This window comes from Gopherus flavomarginatus, chromosome 2 (assembly GCF_025201925.1).
Source record: "Gopherus flavomarginatus isolate rGopFla2 chromosome 2, rGopFla2.mat.asm, whole genome shotgun sequence".
NCBI lineage: Eukaryota > Metazoa > Chordata > Testudines > Testudinidae > Gopherus > Gopherus flavomarginatus.
The window spans coordinates 178,264,223-178,290,311 of NC_066618.1; the positions used below are offsets into that span (position 1 = coordinate 178,264,223).

General features: G+C 40.0%; 1 protein-coding gene across 1 annotated transcript in view; it reads right to left on the reverse strand.

Moving 5' to 3' along the window:
* Positions 1-387: 387 nt before the first annotated feature.
* Positions 388-26,089, reverse strand: part of LOC127045018 (gastrula zinc finger protein XlCGF26.1-like) — a 28,753-nt gene continuing 3,051 nt past the window's right edge. Inside the window, exons 2-4 of the mRNA XM_050940378.1 lie at positions 22,711-22,864; positions 19,528-19,651; positions 388-11,710 (exon numbers count right to left, since the gene is read on the reverse strand). Coding sequence (XP_050796335.1) covers positions 11,512-11,710; positions 19,528-19,651; positions 22,711-22,864 — 477 coding nt within the window. The 3' untranslated portion in view covers positions 388-11,511. The remainder of the gene's footprint in view (positions 11,711-19,527; positions 19,652-22,710; positions 22,865-26,089) is intronic.

Sequence of the window (26,089 nt, forward strand, 5' to 3'; positions counted from 1 at the left end):
CCTGGGGTGCCACCTGGAAATGGGGTTCCACTGAGCCCTCTGACACACCAGCCTGGGCTCCTTCTCAGCACCGTGCTGCTGTGACAAGCTGTAGACTGCTCCCAGTCTTGCACTTTCACCAGCATTTGCACAGGCAGGGACACACCCAGCTGTAGTTGTATGCAGGCGGCAGTCAGCCATTGCATGAACAAACTATAGAGAGGTTACAGCCAAAATAATCCCCAGCCGAAGACCCCAGAGCTGTACCATCCTGCCCTGATCGAAACCCCAACCAGTATGAATATATTACCTAGTTTGCCTCTCCCTCAATATGGAGATGAATGTGCAACAAACTTGTGTTAACCAAACTGAGATTTTTCCCAGACATTTCACTAAAAGGCACACTGATTTAGATAAAGCAAAACAAGTTTATTAACTACAAAAGATAGATTTTAAGTGATAGCAAACATATCAAAGCAGATTACCTAGTAAATAAAACCACAAACTAAACCTAAAATACTAGATAGATTGGATATGAATTAGCAGTTTCTCACCTTGGCTGCTGATACAAGCAGTCCACCAGGTTTCCATACATGGGCTAGAAATCCCTTTAGCCTGGGACCAACACTTCCCCTAGTTCACTCTTTGTTTCTCAGATGTTTCCAGGAGTATCCTGGAGTGAGGCCCCTAGATGATGTTAGACCCCACCTTATATAGCTTTACTATATGGCAGAAACCCTTTGTTACAAAAACAGTTCCTCGCTCAGTTTGTGGAAAAATACAGGTACCCAAAATGGAGATCAGCATCATGTGGCCTGGTCACATGCCCTTGCAGCCCTGCTGAGTCATAGCAGCCATTACTCATAGGCTGTCTGGAGCATTCTCAGACAGGCTCACCAGGTGGAGAAAAAGTTTCTCTGAAAGTCTATTGTGTCTCCTAATGGCCATTGCCTTGAATAGGCCCTTCACAACCAGCTGTCTAGACTGGAAGCATTTTGCCTAGTGGGTGCTACCCAGGTGTAACCACATTTGAAATACAGATACATAGTTAATATTCATAACTTCAGATCCAAAATAGATACATGCATAGAAATAGGATAATCAGCAAATCATAACTTTTCCAGAGACACCTTACGTGACCCATCTTATCCAACGAGCACTATAGTTATAGCCATAATCATAACATAATAATATCACTATGATGAATATGGGGTGCAGTGTCACAACTCACATGCTCAAAGTTAATCTCGGACTAATCATGTGTTTAAAATTAAGCACACACTTGAGTGATTTGCTGGGTTAGTGCCCCCTATCTGTGAAGTATTGTTCATAAGGGAAAGTCTGGGATGATGCATAAAACGCGGCTTCCTTGGGCGTACAATGGGGTTCTTATTCCTTGTTGTTTGTTACAAGTGCTGCAGGAAATATGCTCTGACTGAACCAGAAGTCAGTTCCTTTGTTTTCTGTCATTTTAACTGGGAGAATGAGTAGATGGAGCACTTCAAATTTAGCTGCATATATTTTTTAAATGTATTAGTGATGTGTACTCCTTTATATTGGGAGTATTTTCCTAGCTTATGATGCCATCTTGGGGGACAACAGCTTCTTTCCTAAGTGATTTTAAAAAAAAAAAAAAAAGACAGCGAGAAAAAGCATACATCTGCAATGAAGCTCTCCTGTCAGGAGTGCTGGAAACCTGACCTGTACTAATTCTGCTTAGTGATACAGATGTGCAATACTCCATTGTTTCATTGTAAGGAGCATCTGGTTCTTTCAGGCTTGCTGTTTTGTAAGCCACAATAGAATCTGATTTTCCACCCATGCATTTTGCCAGCCATGTGTTTTGTTTTGTTTTTTAAACCCACACAACTTGTCATCCAGCTACAGGAACAGCTGCAGCTGTTTTAAGAAGGTACTTATAACCCTCCTCTTCTTTGGCGGGGTGACAGCTTAATTCTTCTCTTTAGCAAACTACCAAATGTAGTAAAAAATTTATGCAACCTGCCGGCATTTAATCACCTCAAGCATAAGGTTAAAGTGTTTCTATGAAGGGAAAAGAGCATTAGTACTCTTTGCATAATTAATGATTAGGCATAATAATAAATGGTTAACTTCAATCTATCGATCATCATCACAGAGACAGGGATAAGCAGATTTTTGTTTCTCTCCTGAACAGCCAGTGGTGAATGTACACATGGGTTCAAAAGTGAACAATAAGATGCTTTCACAAACCAGGCAGGAACGTGTAAACAAAACAGCAGTGCTATTATTTACTCAAGAAAATAGGACAGGATGTGCCATCTGAATAACATAGGCACAATCTGTAACCTGTTCCAGATTTGTCATTGTTGCAGACAAACTCCTCATGACTTTCCAGGGCACTGTTTAAAGGGGAAAACTGGTCAGAGAAATGTGAGGCTCATGTGTGTTAATCCCTTGAGACCCAGTGAGCCAGGGTAATGAACATAAATGACTTCTCCCCTGCTTTCACTGTGCAGGACAAGGAGTCAAATCAATCAGTACCGTTAAGAATCTGAGAAGTTACGCTGCATAAAGAAACAGCTGGCAGCAACAAATTTCAATGGATTTTTATAAAGATAGAAATAAAAATGTGTTGTGATAGGCTGTCATCCTAATGAATGCACAGTTCGCTTGGATAAGGGCTGAGTATTTGAAGATCTCTCGATGAAATGATACGATTTGACAAATGCTGGCTAATGAATGTAAGAGCTGTAAAAGAAGCAGTAGAGAAAACCACAAAAGCGCAACCTTAGAAATCAGCCCTTGTTCAACATGAACTGTGCTAGAATTTCAATTGTGTTCAAAACCAGTTAATGCTGCCACTGTTGTCCGACAGTCCATTTTCATTGGGCAAATAATAATAATAATAATACTGGGGTAACATTTACACAGCACTTTTCATCAGTCTATCTCAAAGTACTTTACCTCATTATCATTAGCCCTATTTTACATATGAGGAAGCTGAGGCACAGAGAGCTGAAGTGACTTGCCCTAGGTCACCCAACTGGCCAGTAACAGGGCCAGGAATAGGACCCAGATTTCTTGAGTCCTAGTCCAGTGCTATTGGCACAGGGAGTAGGATTTCTCTCTCTCTCTTTAAATGACAACCATTCTAGCCAAAACTGTGCTCTAGACTGACCCTTAATGTAATTTATAAATTGGTTTCTGAACACAGTTATTGTACTTCAAAAGAATGCAGAGAAGAGCCACAAATATGATCTAACTGCTGGAGAAGATCCCTTACAATGAGATGAGACTTAAAAAGGTTTATCCAAAAAAAAAAAAAGTCAGGAGATGGCTGGATTATGGTGTATAGGTCCTTTCCTGGGGAGAAGATACTAAGTGCTAAAAGGCTCTCTAATCTAGCAGATTTGTTGGTGGGCATGCAGCGGAGGGCTTCCGAGAACTCGGCCAGAGAGGCAGCTCTAGCTGGTCCCGGTCGCCCACGCTGACAGTCGGGAGCCCGTTCCAGAGCACTCTGCAAGCGGCAGGATCAGTCGGATCCGGGGAGAAAAGGTGTGCGTAGAAGGTCCTGGCCCTCTCGCACATCTCCGCCAGATCCGTGAGGGGAGTGCCATCCTCTGCCAGAAGGCAGGTGACGTGCTTCTTGGCCCCACTCTTTTTCTCCAGGGCGTAGAAGAAGCAGGAGCTGCAAGGCATAAAAAGAACAAATGTTTGGAAGTTAGATCCGGACAAATTAGAATTAGAAATACACAAATTGTTCACAGTGAGGTGCTAACCATCAGAACAAGCTACAGACCTCATCGGTGAAATCCTGGCCTCATTGAAGTTAGTGGCAAAATTCCCAGTGACTTCAGTGAGGCCAGGATTTCACTTCACCTATCAACGGAAAGGAAAAAAGCGTGATATGAAGGCTTGTACGGAGTCCACCCTTAATAGGCAAATTACTACCTTAAGAGACCGCCCATGTCCATTGGAATCCTGATCCATGAATGGGGCTCCTAAGTGTTACAGGAATACAAATAATAAATATAATAGTTATACTGCTCCCCACAACTATACTGCTCCACCTTTATTAGATAAGTTAAACATGCATAGTTAAGCAAACTGTTTTTTCCATCCCTTGAGTGGTGATTAAGGAAAGTTTAATTGTATGTTAAAGGATGTATTGCACGTCTTGTTTTCACTTAAGGAAAACAAAAATTAAACCTGGTATATTACAGCAGAACTACTGCACCTTCACTTAGTGGTTGGCACGTGAAAAAAAGACATTCCAGTCACCCTTTCATCCTCTCCAAAATTCAGACAACAATTAAACCTCATAAAACATTACACCAGTCAGTGCTGAGAAGGGTGTTTTCTTTGTATGTAAAAATGCACCTATTGGGGTGTAGTTCTCTTTCTGTTCTCTGTTTATAAATATAGAGATAATGTAAGTTATTATGCAGACATCCAAACATTACAGCATTTTTCTAACCCCAATCCTTTAGTATGCAAAACACTAATAACTAGCATTCTCACTCATTAAACTAGAAGACAGCGGGAGATGCTACCTCATATTAGCAAAAGTCTGAGAACAAACCACTGAGCAATTCCACTGAGGGCAACAGTGCCTGGGACATAGAACCATAACAGAGGGTAGGGAGCCTGTGCCAGCAGCCACAGGCTCCTGCCAATCCATACTGGTAAGAAGTAGCAAGATTCTGGCCAAACCCTTCGTTATGACAGAGAGAAGCTATGCTGAAGCAATGCAGAGGGCTAGGAATAATTTATAATGAGGGAGACTCATCTGCTATCTACCAGGGCTTAATTCAGCAAGGTCCTGAGCACTGCCTGGGAAGAGCTGAACTCATTCATCTCACACTGACATCATTGGAGTGGTACCTGTATAACGGAGAGCAGAATAAGTTCCAAGCTAAAGATTCAGTGCCGGATTGTATGCACATAGCTGGGAAAGTGCATAAAAAGCCTCCTTCTCCCTTTGCTGCAATGGCTTGTCACAGTTGTTGTTCCCGTCATCCCCTGAAATGTCTAGAAAGACAAGGCCACGTCCCCAGCCTTGTCCTCCTCAAAGGGGGTGAGTTTTGCTTGAATCAGGATGTGTAGTGTCTCAACAACCTGTTTTCTCCACTGCAAAGCTCTGCAGTTGCTATGACTAACAATACAATATGAATGGAGGGGAAAAACCCATGAATATGTTTTTGATATCTTTTTCTGGTTTGGGTTGGTGGATTTGTTTCCAAATTATTTTTGTTGGTCTTTTACATTTCCTGTTATGTGTACAGAAGGAGTTTGTAAATGAAGGATGACAAGTTAAAAATGTGCAAATTATATTTCAAATAAATTAACTTTAAAAAAATATTTTTAAAGGGACAGCAATTTTAAATTGTACTGCACATTTCATGAAAGATTGCCTGATTACAAACAAGAAAGAAATGCATGCTTAAAAAAGGAGTGCTCAGCTGAGCTTGCAGAATGCAGAGATTTTATTTTTTAACCACAGCCCATTAGGTGAAACTCTGATTTGTGCCATTCCATCAAAGGCAGGTTTTATCTCTCTACCCTTTTGATTTTATTTGTCATCCAGAATTTCAGTGCTTTTATAAGTGCTGATCCAGATCTTTGGGAGTTTTTGATTGTATAAAAACCACCAGCACGTGCCCAGACAATGAGTCCTGCATGCGGGCCAAAAGGAAGAGCTGCAAAAATGTAAACTCTTTATATGATCTCACATTTTGTACTGGGCAGGGTCTAATTGAAAAGGAATGTTGCCAACTTGTTAGAGGATGAGTCTAGGAGACAGGAGTTTGGGATTCTATTCCTAGATTCTACCACTATCTCACTTTATAACCTTGAACAAGTCATTTAACGTAAAATGTAAAAAACTGCCTATGTGATTTAGGAGCCTATGTCCAAATTTAAGTGACAGGCATTTAGAGGCTAATTCTTATTGATTTCAGTGAACCCTGAATGACTCTTACATACCTAAATCACTTTTGAAAATTGAACTTTGGCTTTCAAGTCACTTAGGAACTTTTAAATATTTTACCGTTAAGCCCAAACTTTCAAACTGTTGTTTGTCTACATGGGGGCATACAAGTCCCCTGCTGTTTGTGTGCAACCCTGACCTATGCATCAAGTACAGTATATCAGGAGATTTTGTGCACAAGTCAGAGAGCAATAAAAGTGCACTGGCATCTGTTTGATAAGGACCATAATCACTTTATTCCCAAATTTTTCCTAGCTATATGTGCAGACAATAAAGGCTTGTCTACATGAGAAAGTTACACTAATTTAACTTAAATTGATTTGAAAACCAATTAAGTTAAACTGATGTAAAATCCTGTGTGGGCACTCTGACAGCAACTTCAAACTGATTAGTATGTTGATAAACTGGAGAATGCTCAGAGCAGAGCTGCAAAAATGATTAAAGGATTAGAAAATATGACTGATAAATGATAGAGTCAAGGAATTTAATCTAGTTTAACAAAGAAAAGATTAAGGGATGACTTAATCCCAGTTCGTTCTATTGGCAACAAAAAAAATTGATAACTGGCTCTTCAGTCTAGCAGACAAAGTTGTAACAAGATCCAGCTAAAAATTGAAGCTAGATAAATTCCAGCTGGAAACAAGGTTTAACAGTGAGGGTAATTAACCACTGAAACAATTTACCAGGGGTTGTGGTGGATTCTCCATCACTGGCAATTTTTAAAATCAAGATGGGATGTTTTTCTAGGAGACATACTCTAGTTCAAATTTTAATTCAGATAAATTCTATGTTCTGTATTATACAGGAGATCAGAGTAGATTATCATAATAGTCCCTTCTGACTTTAAAATCTATGTATCATGAGTTTAGTTTACACCTGTAAGTTTATTGACACAAGCTAAAGCAATGTAAACCAGGTTTAAACCAAAATCAGAGTATTCATGCAGGGGGTTGCACCAGTTTAAAATTAAACTTTGAATTAAACTGGTGCTATTTTGCATGTAGATGAATCATAAGGGTGGGGTTTAAAACCAATTTGCACAGCATTAGATCACAAAAGGACTGTACAGGGAGGTAAATTAGTGCTTAATCTGGAATCACAGTACACAATCCTCATTTAAAAACTTTGTTTTTTATACAGCTAAGACCTACACAGAGATGTAGGAAGACAAGGTCCTTGCATAGAAGAACTTACAATTAACTCACTGTTACAGCCACTAGCCTCTGCTGAGGCTGTGCTTTGTTGAACTGGTCCTTTATAAACGGTCTTTCCTGACAGCGGAGGGAAGGAGAGGGAATGTGATTACAAAAGAGGGCTTGTGTGTATAACTCAATTTTGCTTGCGCTTAAACTGCTTAATGACAGTCACACAGTGAAACTATTTTCTCTATTTTTATTGCTGGAAGGTTTAGCTACCTGAATAGTATAAATTACCCACACAAGAGTTATATGTACAATGTATGCATGTATATATGTCAATTAGATACCACATTCCAGGCATTCTTTCCAGATTTCCTAGGAATTTGAGCTTGAAGCAATTGTAGGAGAGTTGAGAAAAAGCTTCTAATTCATCCAACTAGCTACTCATTCAACTAGTTGTCTTTTAAAATGTTTTAAGTTAGCAAATGTGTAACAAAAGTTGTTCCAAGTTGTTCCAATAAAGGGTATTACCTCACCCACCTTTTCTTTCTAATATCCTAGAACCAACATCGCTACAACAACACTGCAAAGGCCATTATAGTCAATATCTAGATCTATGCTAATTCCTTTTTGGGACCAGTGAAGAAGAGAAAAACTAGAGGACAAGAATGAGAAGCACTTTCCATTACATTGTGCCATATTCTTATAGACATGCCACTTATTTGTACCTTTTTAAGCACTCACTTCTTTGAACAACATATGTTCTACCTAAGGCTGGTAAACAGAAGAGATTAGAATCTGATTTCTTAAAGTACCTTTTATCCTTCAGACAATTCATATACTGGTACTTTGTCCCTTTTAATTAACTGATGAATAGTTCTCCCCAGCTATAATCAGAATGAAGATAACAAATCCATGAAAACACTTTTCTAAAAGGCTATTTTTCTACTCAGAACCCAATTCCTAAACTTCCATCAAACTTGATAAACAGTCTGTGCTGGCAGCAATGAGACATCAGTGTATTAAAACTGTCTAGCCATGCTTTGCCAGCATCCCTAATGCTTCAGGCTGTTCTCTTGTCTGCTTTCACAAGCTACATGAGGTTGGGCCTAGTTAGTACTTGCACAGGAAATTTCCAAGGAAGAGCCAGGATGCTGCAAGAAGTGGTGTCTGGTAACTAAGTCCTAAGGTAGCATGCCTCTCCCTTTGAGTCATTAGTGAATCAATGCCACAAGAAGGTGTTGAGGAGCATTAGACAGCTTAAAGGTGAAATCATAAAAGTATCATGCAAAACTAAAACCATGTCCATTTATGGTTATTAAAAGTCCCCTTGCACTTTTTGCAAGAATCGGGTTGTTAATCTGTGTTCTGACCTAATTCCAATTTGTTTAATTATATCCTGCCTACCTACAATCCCTCTGAAGTTTCCCTCAGATGTGATACTCTTCTTCAGTTCATACTTTAAACTGCTTAATGTTGTGTAATTCTCTCAAATAGCTAACATGTCCCACCCCAGAGATGGCTGCCTTAATGTCAATGATGGGTGAAATGAGTCCTATATAAATAACTTGTAAAGTGCTTTTGGAATCCTTTGGGAAGAAAGGCATTATTAAATGTAAGCTACTATTACTGTGACCGCTGGAAATTTACCATTTGGGAAGATTCCAGTATAAAAAGACAGCCAAAAGAATACTGTACTAATTATTTGGTAGTTTACTTGCTAGCATTGTAAGGAAATAAAATATTTTTCCCATTAGTAATTACTGGTGGGATCCACAAAGGGACATATACATCGCAATGCCGAGCATCACAGCTCCTAATTTTTGGATACCTAGAAAATCATATGATGAACACTGACCCACAAAGCCAAGTTAGGCACCAGGCTCCCTATGAATGGGGAGAAAGAGACACCTAAGAATGTCATCCACAAAAGCCAGCATCCTCAGCAGCTTCCTGCTTAAATTAGCCAATGGGAGATGTCAACGTACTGAGAACTGCCCCTTTCTCAGAGATAGGCATCCTCTGCTAGCAATCCATGAAGAACCCCTCTCCTGACTCAGGTGCCTACATAGTTTCAATGAGCTAAGCGCCTATTGAGAGGGCAGTCATGTAACTTTCAGCTCTGTGGTTAGAACTCTCACCTGGGATGTTTGAGACCCAGGTTCATTTCCCTCCTCTTGGCAGAGGGGGAGAAAGGATTTGAACAAGGGTTGCCCACCTCTTAGGGGAGTGTGCTAACCAGTGGGTTATGGGATATCCGGAGGTGGGCTCCCTAACTACTGCACTACAGTTATAAGATGGGCAGTGGCACCACCTCCAGCAGGCTTCTGAATAGGGCCCAATCCAGTAGGGGTGATCAGAAGGTGCCTGCCAAAATGGGCCACTTCAGCAACTTAACCCTTATCTTCACTTAATTCACAAATTGCTTTGGGGCCTACGCGAGAGACAGATGTCTGAGTGCCTAGAATGAGGCGGCAGCAGGCCCAGAGGCAGAACCATCAGCACCTAGGGAACTTTTACTTTGAAAAATTGAGTTGAGTGAATTTAGGCATCTACAGGTGTCAATGGGAGTTTTGTGGGTGAGTGGGGATCCCTAAGTCCTCCCCCCAACCTAAGTAGCTTTGTGGATACCACCCTAAAATCTCAAGTACAGAAAGAACTACTTTGGCTACCCTCAGAAAGGCAGTACAAGACTCAAAGGATGAACTAGTCAGTGTTTAAGAATTTCCTTAACCTGTTCACTGTGACCCACTCACCTTTCTGAAACTGATGAAACTATTGCTAATGTATACATTTCTACAAGATAGTACTGAGCAGCCATCTCCTCCTTCTGAACAAAAATATACAGGAAAATGCTATTACTTCAACTAGAACATCTTACAATATAGATACAAGAAAAACAGAAGGAAAAACAGATTGATATCAGTATGGGAGCAGAGCTAAAGCTGTTTATTATACGTAGGTTCTTATATTGCTGTAATCAGTGCAGTAGATGAGCACCTTCACTAATGCATTAGGCAATATGACTAACATCTGTAGCATATGGTTTGTTCTCTCTCTCTTTTCTCAGAGGAGGAATTGTGTGTTTAGGATAGGTTTTTGTTTTGTTTTGTTTTTTAAAAAAACACTGCTCTATTTGTGTTAGAAAGGGCAAAGTGAACCTTTCATTTGGATAGAAGGTGGCAAGGTTTGTTTGAGTGACTTTACCTGTGTATTTCTATATTTTCAAATGTTGGAGGTCTGCTGCAGTTTAACCTTAACTCTCAGTTTTCTGGATTGTTTTTTTGATAGTCTTAAAGGAAATGTCTAGTTGTTTGTCCCATTAATTACCAATATGTTCTCTAAACCTTGACTTCATCTTACCATTTTTGTCAGAATTCAGATCCTAAACCCTTTCTGCCTGAAAGGAATGGGAGTCTCTACTGCTTAGATTTTGCAGAGAATAAAATTCTTCATTTAAGCTGCTACATAAACACTTCACAAGTGGAACAGCATTTAACAACTCCTCCCTATTTTCTACTATTGTATTTGTTAAGGAGAAAATAATGTGTGCATACTTGTGTTATAATTTACTTGTTGGTCCAATAGAAAGTTATATTAAGTGTCTGTATGAATCTTTATGTAGCTGGGGTTGTATTTCCAGTTTAACATTTATTACTAATAACAGATGCCACAAAATCATTACTGGCAAAGAAATATGGAGTAATAGCAGCAAAACAGTTTCTGTTCAGGGCTATTAAAAGTCTGATTTTCATTCTCTCCAAAAAACTTAGTAATTTTTTGTTGCAACTCCAAAGTAAGTACAGACTTAAAACCACTGAGTTTTTAAAATCAAGTTTATTGGATATGTTGTCTATATTTTTATTTTACCATTGACTAGTTTCTGATGAGAGACACGTTGCATATAATAATCTATTACAGACTAGCCAGCGAGCAGTGATATATTTTCTAATATAACTAATTCTGAGAGCCAGTGCACCAGCAGATTTCACTTTCAATCATTTACTTAATTTAAAAATATGTACCTATATTTAAAATGAGCAAGATGACATCCAAGAACCGATTTGCAGAATTCAATGAACCCAATTTGGCATTTCAATAAATTCTCCCTTTAACTGTCAAACTCCCTAACTTCTAATGAAGGACAAGTCAGCATGAGGTAGTCAGAAAACAGGATCAAGATGCCCAGCCCTCATGTAAAACAAACCTCATTACTCACAGCGTGCCATGCTCCTCTCAGAAAAAACAGAGTTATAGCATATACAGTGTATATGAAGCCTCCTGCAAGGACCACTCTTTGAGCCTCAGGTTGAGTCACATTTGCCAGTCCTTTTAACGTCCTCACTGGATCAATTTCTCCTTCTCTTCTGTCTGACCTACTGCTTGATTAGCTGCTGTAGTACACATTTAAGCATGACGAACTTAATGCTCCACTGGAAATGGTTTGAGGCCAGGGGTGGGTTGGGTGCTGATTAGTGAGGTTTCTGAACAGAGATGATATTTCTTTACATGCTTCCAGAGGAGTTGCTTGTCAGGGGAAGAATAGCAGCAAAAACTACAGCCAAACGCCTCTCCGGTGTGATGTCGTCTCACATGGAGGTCCAGGCTCTTCTTCTGGATGCTATAATGTAATGGAAACTTATGAGAGCTTACTGGGAAAATATTGTAACTACGACTACTAGGAGTATTACAGTAGTGGCCAGAGGTCCCAACTAAGATCAGGGCCCCATTGTGCTAAGCACTGTACAAACACACAACAAGAATCAGTTTCTGCTTGGAGAGTTTATATTCTGAGACAAGACAGCAGGTAAGAGGCTGAAAACCAGAGTATGAATTTATTGAGAAATGTGTGTGTGCGTTTTGACTTTGTATTTTTAATCACATTCTCATCATTTATGCATTACGACAAAAGAGCTGGTCTCCAAAATAAGTATTTAAGCCGTGAGCCAAATACTGTCAGTATTCTACACTAAAACTGAGCTCTGTTCAATATTTACTATGGATCTCACCCTGTTCCCTTTGACCTTACTCACTCATCAGTATTAAGGAGCTGAATAATGTTCTATATAGTTTATACACATTCCAAATAGCCACTTTTATTAATTTGTGTAAATACAAATTCATACAAATTATTTAAAAAAATGTTTTAAGAAAACCTTTAATGCTCCAATATGTTTTACTGTAGAATACAACCCCCACTACTTTAACTTATAACATCTTATACTGTCCTGTTAGGTGCTTTATTTCTGATATGTAAATTGCACCAGTATAGAATCCATTAGGCTGTTGATCTGAGTGGGCCTTACTCTTCAGATTATATAGAACGGTTCAGTTCAGAAACATTTCAGGTCTTGAATTTCCAAATATAGAAGTTGGAGAAAAAAAATTGTGATGGTAAAGAAAGAAGTTTGAGACACTATTCAGTGGACTCTTCCTATTAGATGGACAGGTGTCATTGCAGATTTCATTCCACCATTTCCTATTAACTTGACTAAGGTGATACTAGGGTCTGTTGAATCCAAGGCACATAAACAGTCTTCACATGTGGCAGCTTAAATCATGAAACTTTTTTATGACTAGCTATAGGTAACCCAACCCAAAACTTTATTTTAGTTTTAAATTAAAATCAGAATATTGGGTATAACTCAGGTGCATCTAAGTTGGTGTAATTTGCACATTCTTCTAGCTCCTTTGTTATTTCAATTATACCACTTAGGGTATATGTCTACACTGCAGCTGTGATATGAAGCTTGTGTAGATGTAATTGCATTAGCTTTAATCTAGCTATCTCGCAAAAAACTGCAGGGATGACAACAGCACAGGCAACACAGCAGACTGTACAAACACACCTGATCCCCTGGGTATGTACTTGCATTGTTAGCATGCGCTGAAGCCTGCACTGCTGTGCCCTCGTTGCTGTTTTCAGTGTGCTAGCTCAATTAAAGCTAGCATGGGTGTATTTACACAAACTGTAAATGGCACCCCAGTGTTGACATATCCTTAGATTTGCTTACACATGTACCTGTTTACTTATGGGTAACTTACATCACTCTCCCCTTCCTCTTTGAATATGGCTCACTGAGAACAGCAGCCTAATGAATTCTATACTGATTCAATTTACATATCTGGGGAGAAAAAAAAGGCAACTAACAGGACAGAACAAGATGGTATAAATTAAAGTAGCAGGGGTTGTATTCTAAAGTAAAAACATAGTGGAGCATTAAAAAAAAACTATTAAGAAAATACTGAAACAGTTTGTATAAATTTGTATATTCACAAATTCATACAAATGGCCACTTGGAATATATACAAACTGTACAGAACATTATTCATCTCCTTACGCTGATGATAAGCAAGTAATTTGGTATAATGAAATTGTATAACTAATACATGTGTGAAATGTTCTTTAAGTAAATAGCACTTTCAGAGCATGATACAGCACACCTGCTGAATTTAGTTACTCATGCATAAGGCCCTACTTAATTTCCAATATTGTGGAAATTGTGGATCCTGCAATATTAGGCTTCCACCACAATTTTGACAGTGGGAGCCCCTACTCTCAGCCCAGGCTACAGACAGCGGAAAATCATGGAAAAATAATAATGGACCTTATTAGCACAAATAACAAGGTCCACTATTACTTTTACGTGATTTTTCCATGGCTTGTCCACAACTCAGCCACAATTTTTGAACTATCATCCTTATTTGTGCATTATATTCAAGCTCTGTTCCTACACACCTGTACATGCATGCTCAACTGGTGTGGGGGATAGACCGGAGAATCAAACTGTCGCCAGGAAAAGGCAAGTCTACGTGATTGGAGACTCTTTACTGAGAAGAATAGACAGGCCTGTAACTAGACCTGATCGGGAGAACAGACGGGTGTGCTGTCTGCCAGGGGCTAAGATACAGGATGTGGACCTGAGGCTGAATAGGATCCTAGCGGGAGTGGGAAAGAATCCGTTGGTTGTCCTTCATGTGGGAACGAATGATACGGCTAGTTACTCGCTGGACTGTATCAAGGAGGACTATGCCAGACTAGGGAAGACGCTCAAAGAAATCAAGGCTCAGGTGATCTTCAGTGGGATTCTGCCAGTTCCTAGAGCAGGGCGACGAAGGAGTGACAAGATTATGGCGATCAACAGATGGCTCAGGCATTGGTGTTATAAGGAGGGCTTTGGGATGTACGGTCATTGGGAAGCGTTTACGGATAGACAACTGTTCGCTCAGGATGGACTTCATCTAAGTAAGGAGGGAAATAGAATTCTAGGATGGAGGCTCACCGACCTCATCAAGAGAGCTTTAAACTAGGAAGTTGGGGGAGATGGTTGGGAGATGTTCAGGAGATCTCCACACCAGAATATAACCTGGAGAGGGAAGTAAACAAAGAGAGAGGGGATACCCTTGCGGACCAAAGAATTGATCCAAGGAGGAATAGTGGAGTAGAAACCAGAGTAACAGGTGATGCTGGTGGTAGAAGGTCTGTGCACGACGGGGGAAAGAATGTCACTGACGCCAAACGCCAAAAATTAAAATGTCTGTACACTAATGCGAGGAGCCTAGGTAACAAGATGGAGGAACTGGAGCTACTGGTGCAGGAAGTGAAACCGGATATTATAGGGATAACCGAAACCTGGTGGAATAGTACTCATGACTGGAGTACAGGTATTGAAGGCTATGTGCTGTTTAGAAAAGACAGGAAGAAAGGCAAAGGTGGTGGAGTAGCCTTGTACATCAAATGATGAGATTAACTGTAATGAAATAAGAAGTGATGGAATGGATAAGACAGAGTCTGTCTGGGCAAAAATCACACTGGGTAAAAAAGCAACTAGAGCTTCCCCTGAGATAGTGCTTGGGGTGTGCTATAGACCACCAGGATCTGATTTGGATATGGATAGAGACCTCTTTAATGTCTTTAATGAAGTAAACACAAAGGGGAAATGTGTGATTATGGGAGACTTTCAACTTCCCGGATATAGACTGGAGGACGAGTACTTGCAAGAATAATAGGGGTCAGATTTTTCTGGATGTGATAGCGGATGGATTTCTTCATCAAGTAGTTGAAGTACCTACGAGAGGGGATGCCATTTTAGATTTGGTGTTGGTGAGCAGTGAGGACCTCGTAGAAGAAATGGTGGTAGGGGACAACCTTGGTTCGAGTGATCATGAGCTGATTCAGTTCAAACTAGATGGAAGGATAAACAAATGTAGATCTGGGATTAGGGTTTTTGACTTCTCGAGGGCTAATTTTAAAGAGTTAAGGAAATTAGTTAGGGAAGTGGATTGGACGGAGGAACTTGTGGATTTAAATGCGGAGGAGGCCTGGAATTACTTTAAGTCGCAGCTGCGGAAATTGTCGGAAGCCTGCATCCCAAGAAAGGGGGAAAAAACCATGGGCAGGAGTTGTAGGCCAAGCTGGATGAGCAAGCAACTCAGAGAGGGGATTAGAAAAAAGCAGAAAGCTTACAGGGAGTGGAAGAAAGGCAGGATTAGCAAGGGAAGCTACCTTGGTGAGGTCAGAACATGTAGGGATAAAGTGAGGAAGGCTAAAAGCCGCATTGAACTGGACTTTGCAAAGGGAATCAAAACCAATAGTAAAAGGTTCTACAGCCACATAAATAAGAAGAAAACAAAGAAAGAAGAAGTGGGGCCACTATACACTGAGGATGGAATGGAGGTTAAGGATAACCTAGGCATGGCCCAATATCTAAATAAGTACTTTGCCTCAGTTTTTAATAAGACTAGTGAGGAGTTTAGCAATGATGGAGGGATGATAAACGGGAATGTGGGTATGGAGGTGGATATTACCGCAACTGAGGTAGAGGCCAAACTTGAACAGCTTAATGGGACAAAATCGGAGGGCCTGGACAATCTCCATCTGAGGATATTAAAGGAAATGGCGCATGAAATTGCGAGCCCGTTAGCGAGAATCTTTAAGCAATCGATAAACTCAGGGGTTGTGCCGTACGACTGGAGGATTGCTAACATAGTTCCTATTTTTAAGAAAGGGAATAAAAGTGATCCGAGTAATTATAGGCCTGTTAGCTTGACGTCTGTAGTATGTAAGGTCTTAGAAAAAATTTTAAGGGAGAAAGTAGTTAAGGACATAGAGGTCAATGGTAATTGGGACGAATTGCAACATGGATTTACTAAAGGTAGATCGTGCCAAACCAATCTGATCTCCTTCTTTGAGAAGGTGACGGATTACTTAGATAAAGGAAATGCGGTAGACATAATTTACCTCGATTTCAGTAAGGCGTTTGACACGGTTCCACATGGGGAACTCTTAGTTAAATTGGAAAAGATGGGGATGAATATGAAAGTTGTAAGGTGGATAAGGAACTGGTTAAAGGGGAGACTCCAGCGGGTCGTATTGAAGGGGGAACTGTCAGGCTGGAAGGAGGTCACTAGTGGAGTCCCTCAAGGATCGGTTTTGGGACCGATCTTATTTAACCTTTTTATTACTGACCTTGGCACAAAGAGCGGGAATGTGCTAATAAAGTTTGCGGATGACACAAAGCTGGGGGGTATTGCTAACACGGAGAAGGACAGGGATACTATTCAGGAAGATCTGGACCACCTTGTAAACTGGAGTAATAGTAATAGGATGAAATACAATAGTGAAAAGTGCAAGGTCATGCACTTAGGGATTAATAATAAGAATTTTAGATATACGTTGGGGATGCATCAGTTGGAAGCGACAGAGGAGGAGAAGGACCTTGGGGTATTGGTTGATAGCAGGATGACTATGAGCCGCCAATGCGATACGGCTGTTAAAAAAGCAAATGCGGTTTTAGGATGCATCAGGTGAGGTATTTCCAGCAAGGATAAGGAGGTGTTGGTACCGTTATATAAGGCGCTGGTGAGACCCCATCTGGAATATTGTGTGCAGTTCTGGTGTCCCATGTTCAAGAAGGATGAATTCAAACTGGAACAGGTCCAGAGACGGGCTACTAGGATGATCCGAGGAATGGAAAACCTGCCTTATGAAAGAAGACTCAAAGAGCTTGGCTTGTTTAGCCTGGCCAAAAGAAGGCTGTGGGGGGATATGCTTGCTCTATATAAATATATCAGGGGGGTTAACGTTAGGGAGGGAGAAGAATTATTTAAGTTTAGTATTAATGTAGGCACGAGGACGAATGGGTACAAACTGGATATAAGGAAGTTTAGACTTGAAATTAGACGAAGGTTTCTAACCATTAGGGGAGTGAAGTTCTGGAACAGCCTTCCGAGGGAAGTAGTGGGGGCAAAAGACTTTTCTGGCTTTAAGACTAAGCTTGATAAGTATATGGAGGGGATGTTATGATAGGATAGTTTAATTTGGGCAATTGATCTTGGATTATCACCAGGTAAGTCTGCTCAATGGTCTGCGGGGAGATGTTGGATGGGATGGGAACTGAGTTACTGAAGAGAATTCCTTCTTGGGTGCTGGCTGGTGAGTCTTGCCCACATGCTCAGGGTTTAGCTGATCGCCATATTTGGGGTCGGGAAGGAATTTTCCTCCAGGGTGGATTGGCAGGGGCCCTGGAGGTTTTTCGCCTTCCCCTGCAGCGTGGGGCATGGGTCGCTTGCTGGTGGATTCTCTGCAGCTTGAGGTCTTCAAACCAATTTTGAGGATTTCAATAACTCAGTCCTGGGTTGGGGTTGTTATAAAAGTGGATGGGTAGGGTTCTGTGGCCTGCCTTGTGCAGGAGGTCAGACTAGATGATCATATTGGTCCCTTCTGACCTATGAGTCTATGTACTTTGAAGATAAGACTGTCCCATTGACGTCAATGGAACTACTCCCATGCCTAAAGTTAAGCATGTATGTAAGGCAAGTATTAGGGCCTTATTACAAACCAACCAACCTTGCAATTTGCACTAGTGCAGGGAATTAGTGAATTCTATAAATCCGATTAGAATCAAGGCTAACATGTCACAAAGCTGTACCTATTTTGTCAATGATTTAAAATAAAGCACAATATACACTAGAAAAATACTGCAGTGTATTTTGTAAAAAGATTTTCATAATATGAGAATTCACTACAGTGCCCTACTGTTAATTCTTACTTGACAGGAGGAGAATCTGACAAGTTTTTGTGCAGATTATTGGGTGTGTAGTTTACTGAACTGCAGATTAGCAGTGTTCTGCTCTGTAGTTCTGTGGAACAAGAATATTTATTTTCAGACTCTTTCCTGCTCTCCTCTCTAACTCATATAGTAGAACAAACGTCATTATTATAACTTCCAAAGCAGCAGTCATCTGCTAATGAATGTGTCCTGTTTTTGTCTCAGTTTGGCAGTGAATTATCTTCTCCAACTCTTGAATTTAATTCATTTTTTTTAATCACCAAAGCTCGACAATGTTTAGAGTTCTTAATTTCAGTGTAGCTATCATGAAGATTAGGAAGAGACTTTTTTGTTGTTATTCCTGTGTTCAGTGACTGCAAGGCTCACAATCTAGGTCAGGGGGTTGTGAGTTTACTCTAAATTCGGTGTTTTTGTTATTTTACCTCTTATTTGATGGATGTGTTTCCATGTTTGAACTTTGGTACTAAAGGAAACTTGGAAGTAACACTTCAATTTTGCAAGCATAATCTCATCCAATGCTAAATGATTTACTATTTACTATATAATAGTCCTTCCAACCAAACAAACCAACAAATGGGTACGGCAGACAAAAACCTCTCTCAGCTATCTCAGTTTAAATCTTTGCAGTTTAAACATCCAGAGGCAAATGGTATTTCACTTAACATATAGTACCATGTTCAAAGACATAAGAATGTAAAATATTTAAATTATCCTTTTGTAACCTTACACATTACGAAATGCTCTATAACATACTTCAAAATGTATTTGAGCTTTACCAAAATTACCTATTGCTTCTATTCTTGATACGATGTACAGGACTGTGCAAACACTGTCAAATGAACAAGACACGTGTACAACCTCACAATGAGAAATGCCTTAAGTAATATGACAGTTTTCCAAATTTGGGGGGGTGAGGTGGGTGGCACTACAAGCAAACTGGCAGAAGAAATCAATATGAGGAAAAGACCTAGTGAAGCTGATGTAACAGTGAGAAGAGACTCCTATTCACTGAATGAATGTATAGAAACATGTTCTTCTGTCATAATCCCAGTACACACAGATATCAACTCAATTTTCCATCAGATATTTTTAGATTTATCATCTTCCAATTCCATATATCCTCCCTCGTAGCCTGTACAATATCAGTAGAAATTAAGCAGAAGCAGAGATAAAGGGGTTAGAAACATCCGCTTCAGAAAACTATTAATTTGCTCTTTTTATCAAATGACTCAGTTGTCTATGGGAGGGAATTTAAATATCTGGTTTTTTTGTTGGACAGAATATGTAGGCAACAATATTTTATTTAAAAACCGCATAGTTATACTGTGAAAAATCTGGCCAAGCAAGGGGGACTGTTTACACTTACCAACTGTACGAGCACACTTTGCATTTGTAGGGCCTCTCAATTGTGTGAGTCCTGAAATGTCTGCGCAGAGAGTTTGCATCAATTGAGGCATAAGAGCAGATTTCACACTTGAAAGGCTTCTCACCTATCACAATATGGAAAGCAGGGGACATGTTCACATAGGTGAGGAATGGGGGCTGGAGAGAGGGAGGGAGGATTCAAAAGGAAATCACCAGAACATTAAAAAAATACCCTCAGACCCATTGGCTTGTCTTTTACATATTCACATCTGAAATAAGATGACTTGAGAGTCTATGCTAGTCAGGACATGGAAGGTTTGGCCTGCTAGTAGCAGCTTAGGTTTCCACTGCCAAAGCAGGTTACTTATGGGGTATGTGACAGCAGTGTAGCTGCACCAACAAGAACAAGCTTCAAACATAGTCAGTGCCTATGTTGTGACAGAGCTAATAGTTCAGTCCCCTAGTTTTGACCTTCCACTGCATCTGCGGGCAAAACTCAATCGCTTCAGTTGTAGAGTGATCAGATGTACTACAAATGACTTAAAGAGAGGCCTTCGTAACTCCTTAGCCAGTTACAAGATGTGGATCATATACTTGTAGGCTGCATCCATGGCAAGAGCTGCTTTGGTTCTCACATGGACTTGCACAATACCCTTCCCTCAGGTACTGAATGGTTACGACATTTAATCTAACACACTAGACTTGAATATCTATGTAAAAGCTGTTGCAACAAATAAAATCTGTAATAAAAGTATGTTCTTGCACAACAGGACAATTCTAGTTCTAGATAGGTCGCTGATTGGTAATAGACATCTTTAACCTTAAATCATCACATGAGGTGGAACTGAGGTAAATCGACTAACTCCATTTCCAAATTGAAGATCAGTTTACTTTTCTGCTAAGAAGACTTTTATCCTTGCCGCTTTTCCTGAATGCTAACTCTCAGCCTGCTTTAAGTCACTAGATTAACACCAGTTAAAAATGATTTCTTGCAAATTGAAGAGGAGGTAAAACAGAAGTTCTCAAAAAGCACCAGGAAACAGTATTAGCAGTAAAGACAGGATATTAATTTTTTTTTTTTGTAAAAGTAGCATGGACACCTTTTAGCACAAGCAGAAAAAAATAATGCTTAAAAAGCAGAGGACATTAAGGGCTTCCTCCTTTTGCTGCACATGGAAATTTTGCATGCACGCCCATCTGCACACATGCTTTGATCTAAACATTTACCTGCATATTTTACATTTATAAATAGAGGAGAACATGAAAGTGAAACAGACTATAAAGAAAAACTAAACTGATAAGTCTATTTTCATGGTTCAAACCCAAATGCAAAAAACAGACAATTCAAGTTAATGGTGAAAACTTTAAAAATGAAATAAGTTAATAGATTTTTAAAAAGCTAACTTATTAACAACATCAACACTGGTAAGGTAGTATTTCCCCTCAAATATATGATTTTTAACCAGAGTCTCTCTAATTCTGCATTGGAACCATGATAAATGCAAACATGCAGGACGTTCCATCTCCAGTGCTTTACATGTACTTTTGGTATCGGTTCATCATAAAGTAGATTTTGTTCTGTATTGTTTTTTAATAATAATAAAAATAATAATGATCATCATTTTGGACTCAGTATATAGAATCTTTAATCCCCAGGGGGAAACTGAATCTCAGCGAGGTTAAGGCCAAAATTTTCAAAATCATACTCAGGCCTCATCTACACTTGAAATGCTACTGCACTTCAGCATAGACACTGTCTACACAGACAGGAGGGGTTCTCTCACTGACAAAGGTAATCACCTCCCCAAGAGGTGGTAACTAAGTTGATGGAAGAATACACCTGTCGACTTAGCGCTTTTTACACAGGGGGTCAGGTCAGTTTAATTGCTGTTGCTTGAGGGGTGGATTTTTCACATCCCTGAGTGATGTAGTTAAGCTGACTTAATTTTCTAGTGTAGACCAGGCCCCTACAGTTAGACACCTAATACTGGGGTGGGGGGATTTTACGCCAATGCACAAGTGTAGGATTAATGTCTGCTGCAGATTCCCCCCTCCCAAGAATTAACGGATTCTGACGGGGAGGCGAAGAGAAGCCGCAAGAGGGATCATGCTGCAATTATACCTTACACTCACTAGGAACTGATGTGGTGCCAGAAAAGAGGGCAGCTGGTTCACGGGCTGGAGCAGCCAGCCACGGAGAGGAAGAGTGCAGAGGCTGCCTTCCTCACAGTGCTCTGCCTGCAGGGCCAGGTGAGGAGGCATGGCATATATGGGGGAGAGAGAGCAGGGCACATGAGGCTGCTTGGGTGGGTCACACAGACCGGGGGGGGACAGACTGGGACAGGAGCCAATGGGGTGAGAACACTGAGCCAAGGGCTGAATGGGAATGGGGGGTGCAGGGCCACAGGAGGTCCGGGGTGTGCAGGGACACGCATAGACAGGTCAGACTGAATGAATGAGAGAGGCTAGGGGTCAGCCAGGATCTGCATGGGAGAGGCTCCCCAACTTTCTAACAATCCAAACTTAGATCGATTCTCTCCCCCTCCCCCGTGTAGATATTTGATTATCATTTATTCAGTATTTAAAAGTACATTCACCTATACACACACAGCCCCCACACTCCCCACAAAATAATTAAAAAAAAAAAACCCTTGCCTTGTCCATTTTTTAAAATATTAACAAGTTATAGACATGCCTGGTCTGTTAAATATATGTAATCAGAAACTTCATTCAACAAAAAGTACTAGACACGACATGTTATAAGCATAATGATGCACTCTTTGTAATATATTTAACACCCTGTTAAATAGACAGATCTGATAACTGTATTACTATAGAATGTCTCTAAATAGGACTCACTGTTGTAATGATTATTGTATTGTATTTAATATTTACATGGCAAGGATGTGTAAACATATAATAATTCCTAAATAAATCAATAGATAAAATTTAAATACATGGTTAACTGGGGTGCTTTCCTGAATCAGGGACATAAACTAAGTGCTGTACACTCGCTATCATAGCCAGAGTAACTAGTGAGTGACCTTCTTTCCTTAGAACCACTGTACGTATTTGCTGAGGAACAAAGAGAGAGGTCCAAACTCTCCTACTGGAAAACAATCAACCCTTTAAAAAAAATTACAGTTTATTGTAAGTGAGAACGTAATGCATACACAGAGCTTACCAGTATGGATGCGCATATGCTGTATCAATGAGGCCTTTAGCCTAGTTTTGTACTTGCACTGCTGGCAATGAAAGGGTTTGATGCCAGCATGTATTCCCATGTGTCTCTGTAGAGCCAGTTTTGAAGAACACTTCCTGCCAGAGAGGAAACAAGCCTTGTCACAACTGAAAAAAAGATAATCTTTTTTTCCTGGATAAACGTTCCAGAAGGATGACATTTCTCAATTATAGCATCCAATTGTGTTATTGCAGCCCTTTAATGACTGTTATGGCTGGTATTTATAGCTGTTAGTTTAATGAGTATACAGTAATATAATCGGGGAAGGAGAATGAAGAACAAAGATTTCTTTCAGTCCTCACAGTAGTTAAACATATTTAATTTAATATAGTATTACCTTTAAAATATTAATGCATAGAATGGCCCAAATATGCACAATCTATGCACAGGTAATTTACTGGCAGCCTATCCACACAATGTGACATTCAGTTGACAGCGTAGGGCAGCAAAATGTAGAGATCCAATCTGATCTTCTAAAAACCATTGGTGTATCAATGGTAGGTTCTACCTTCCCAGCTACCTACTTACTTTTTCACTCTTGTACATTGCAATTATTTACATTGAAGAGTACACCTCTGAATGATATATGGGTTTATACCTCTTAAAAAGAAGAAATGAGAGGTTTTTTGTTTTTTTTACTATTAACCATAGATGTAAATGTTTGAACAGTAATATAGATGTCATAAATTCTATTGCTGTTCATGTGAATTCAGGGTCTGACATTTCTTCTAGAGCCATCAATCCTTCGTGCCCACAAACTGCCTATCTATATGTTTTCAGCACCTAAAACTCCCCTACTCCCAGCAACATTAGTGAGAACTGTGGGTAAGCAAGAAGTGCAGGATCAAGCCTACAATGCAGTCAACTTATTTGTAATTAGTAATATACACCTCCATTGTAAGTTTTATTAGAAAAAATATAATTAAAAAAAGATTTGGGTCAAATCCTGGTCCCACAGAAGTCAATGGGAGTCTTCCCAATTGATTTCAGAGTGTTCAAAATTTGGCTCTCCACATTTTCCAGTTTCTTGATCAACACTATTATAGAAAAATCACTCTCATTCTGATACATTCTTGTACATTAACTGTTAAGGTAAATGCTAACCCCTCAAATCACACATCACTAGCACGCATTGCCTATTTTGCTTACACCCAATATATTGAAAATAAAGCTGTAACATACATATTTCATAATGCAGATTTACTATTTTAAAAGTCTGATATTGTAGTACTATCACTCTTTCACTGATTTCTGAAATGTACTACATACAACAGTTTACCTTATCTCTGAGATGTCAATCATGCAAAAAAACCAAACAGAAGATTAATCAAAATATTCCAGTTTAGTTGACTCTTAATTTATAATTAACTTTTCAAAGGATGTTTGGCTGCATCAAAATTCAAAACAAAAAGATGGAAAAATGAACTGAACTCTCAGACGTGTGTAATTTAACACTTCCTTGCACTGCAGAAAAAAAGCTTGCATCATTCCCATGGGGAAGAGAAAGTGTTTAAAAAAGCAAATTGTTAAAAACCTTGCTGTTCACAGAAGATATGCAATCTTGAATAAAAGAATGATTTCAGTAAAATCAAAAGCTTGAGAAGAAATAACTGGATTTAAACAGTAGATTTCAACGTCAGCCATCTCTGAAAAGCAAGCTTTGCCATTCTAAATAATATTCATTACACCAATTTTTTTCCTTCCCCTAAATATTGGTGACCTTTCAACTGTAAAGCCTTACTGCAAATAGTAGATTTTCACAGATCTAGAATTTGAAGGACTTTTTTCTTTTTTTTTTTCTTTTCTTTTTTTTTTTTTAAAGAGCTACAAAATAAATACACAGCTCAAAAACACAGATGCTGTCTAATTTCCATAATGTCTTTTGGAATCCAACAGCCATGCACATACAGTAATTCAAAGTTATAAGTACTCTCATTCACTGAATAGGAAAAAATTCTGTGTCACTGCTTCTGCTCACTGCAATCACAATCAAAGCACTATCTTTATGTATTTAAGAGATACCTATTTCACAATCATTTAGTGGAGCAACCCAGTTCCATCATTCCATCATGTGACTTGAAGAGAAGTAAAACTATCAGCCATGCAGATTCTTTTGGTTTGAACTGTAGTTAAAACAAATAGTTGATATGCACGGTTCTAACAGTTGTAAATGGTTTAAGCAGAGGTTCTCAAACTGGGGGTTGGGACTAGGGCTGGCTCTGGCTTTTTTGCCCCCCACAAGCAAAAAAAAAAAAAAAAAATCTGTAGGGCAGCTAGAGCGGCAAAGCAAAAAAAAAACAACCAACCAAACAAAAAAAACCCTGTAGGGCAGTCGGAGCCAGGGTGCAAACTTTCAGCTAGCAGGACTCCCCGGGCAGTGGAATGCGCGCCCCAGCTAGCAAGAGGGAGGAGGAGGGAGCGGGGGGAGAGAGAGAAGAGGGGCAGCCAGGGCTTCCTTTAGCCAGGGCGCTCACCACTCGGCCCCTCCCGCCGTGCCGCTCCAGTCAGCAGGGAGAGAAGGACGTGGGCTGTCGGGCTTGCTGCAGACCTAGCACCGGCTGGGGCAGATGGAGCGCGCAGCTAGCTCCCAGTAGGGCGCTCTCCTCCTCCGTGCTGCCGTCCCCTACAGGGCGGCCAGAGTGGTGAAGAAGGACAAAAGAAAAAAAAGGTCAGCCATGCCACCCTAGGATTGGGTGGAATGCCACCCCTTAGAATCTGCCGCCCCAAGCACAAGTTTGCTTGGCTGGTGCCTGGAGCTGGCCCTGGTCAGGACCCCTCAGGGGGTCGCGAGCTGTCAGCCTCCACCTCAAACCCTGCTCTGCCTCCAGCATTTATAACAGTGTTAAATATATAAAAAAGTATTTTTAATTAATGGGGGGGGTCGCACTCAGAGGCTTGCTATGTGAAAGGGGTCACCAGTACAAAAGTTTGAGAACCACTGGTTTAAGGGGACACATGAAGACTCCAATAACTTTGTGGTCTCATCTCAGTGTTTGTGGTGTTGAATGACCCAAAGATCCATAGATATTGATCTGTGTCTCTTTTTTTAAAAAAAATATGATGCTAGAGGAGATGATTTATGAGTGTAAGTATAAGGAGAGAAAAATACTGAGATTACATATAATTACAGCAGGGACAACTCATTTTCACCCTTAAGAGGAAAATAAGCACTACACCATAGAGGTATTTCAGACACTTTTTTTTTTGTTTTAAAGAAGTCCTGTGCATTTAAAATAAGATTCCCATGTTTCTTTTCATAGCAGTATGGGTTGCCTTGCTCAAAAATCTCAGGATCCATAACATTTCTGCAAGATCACCATAA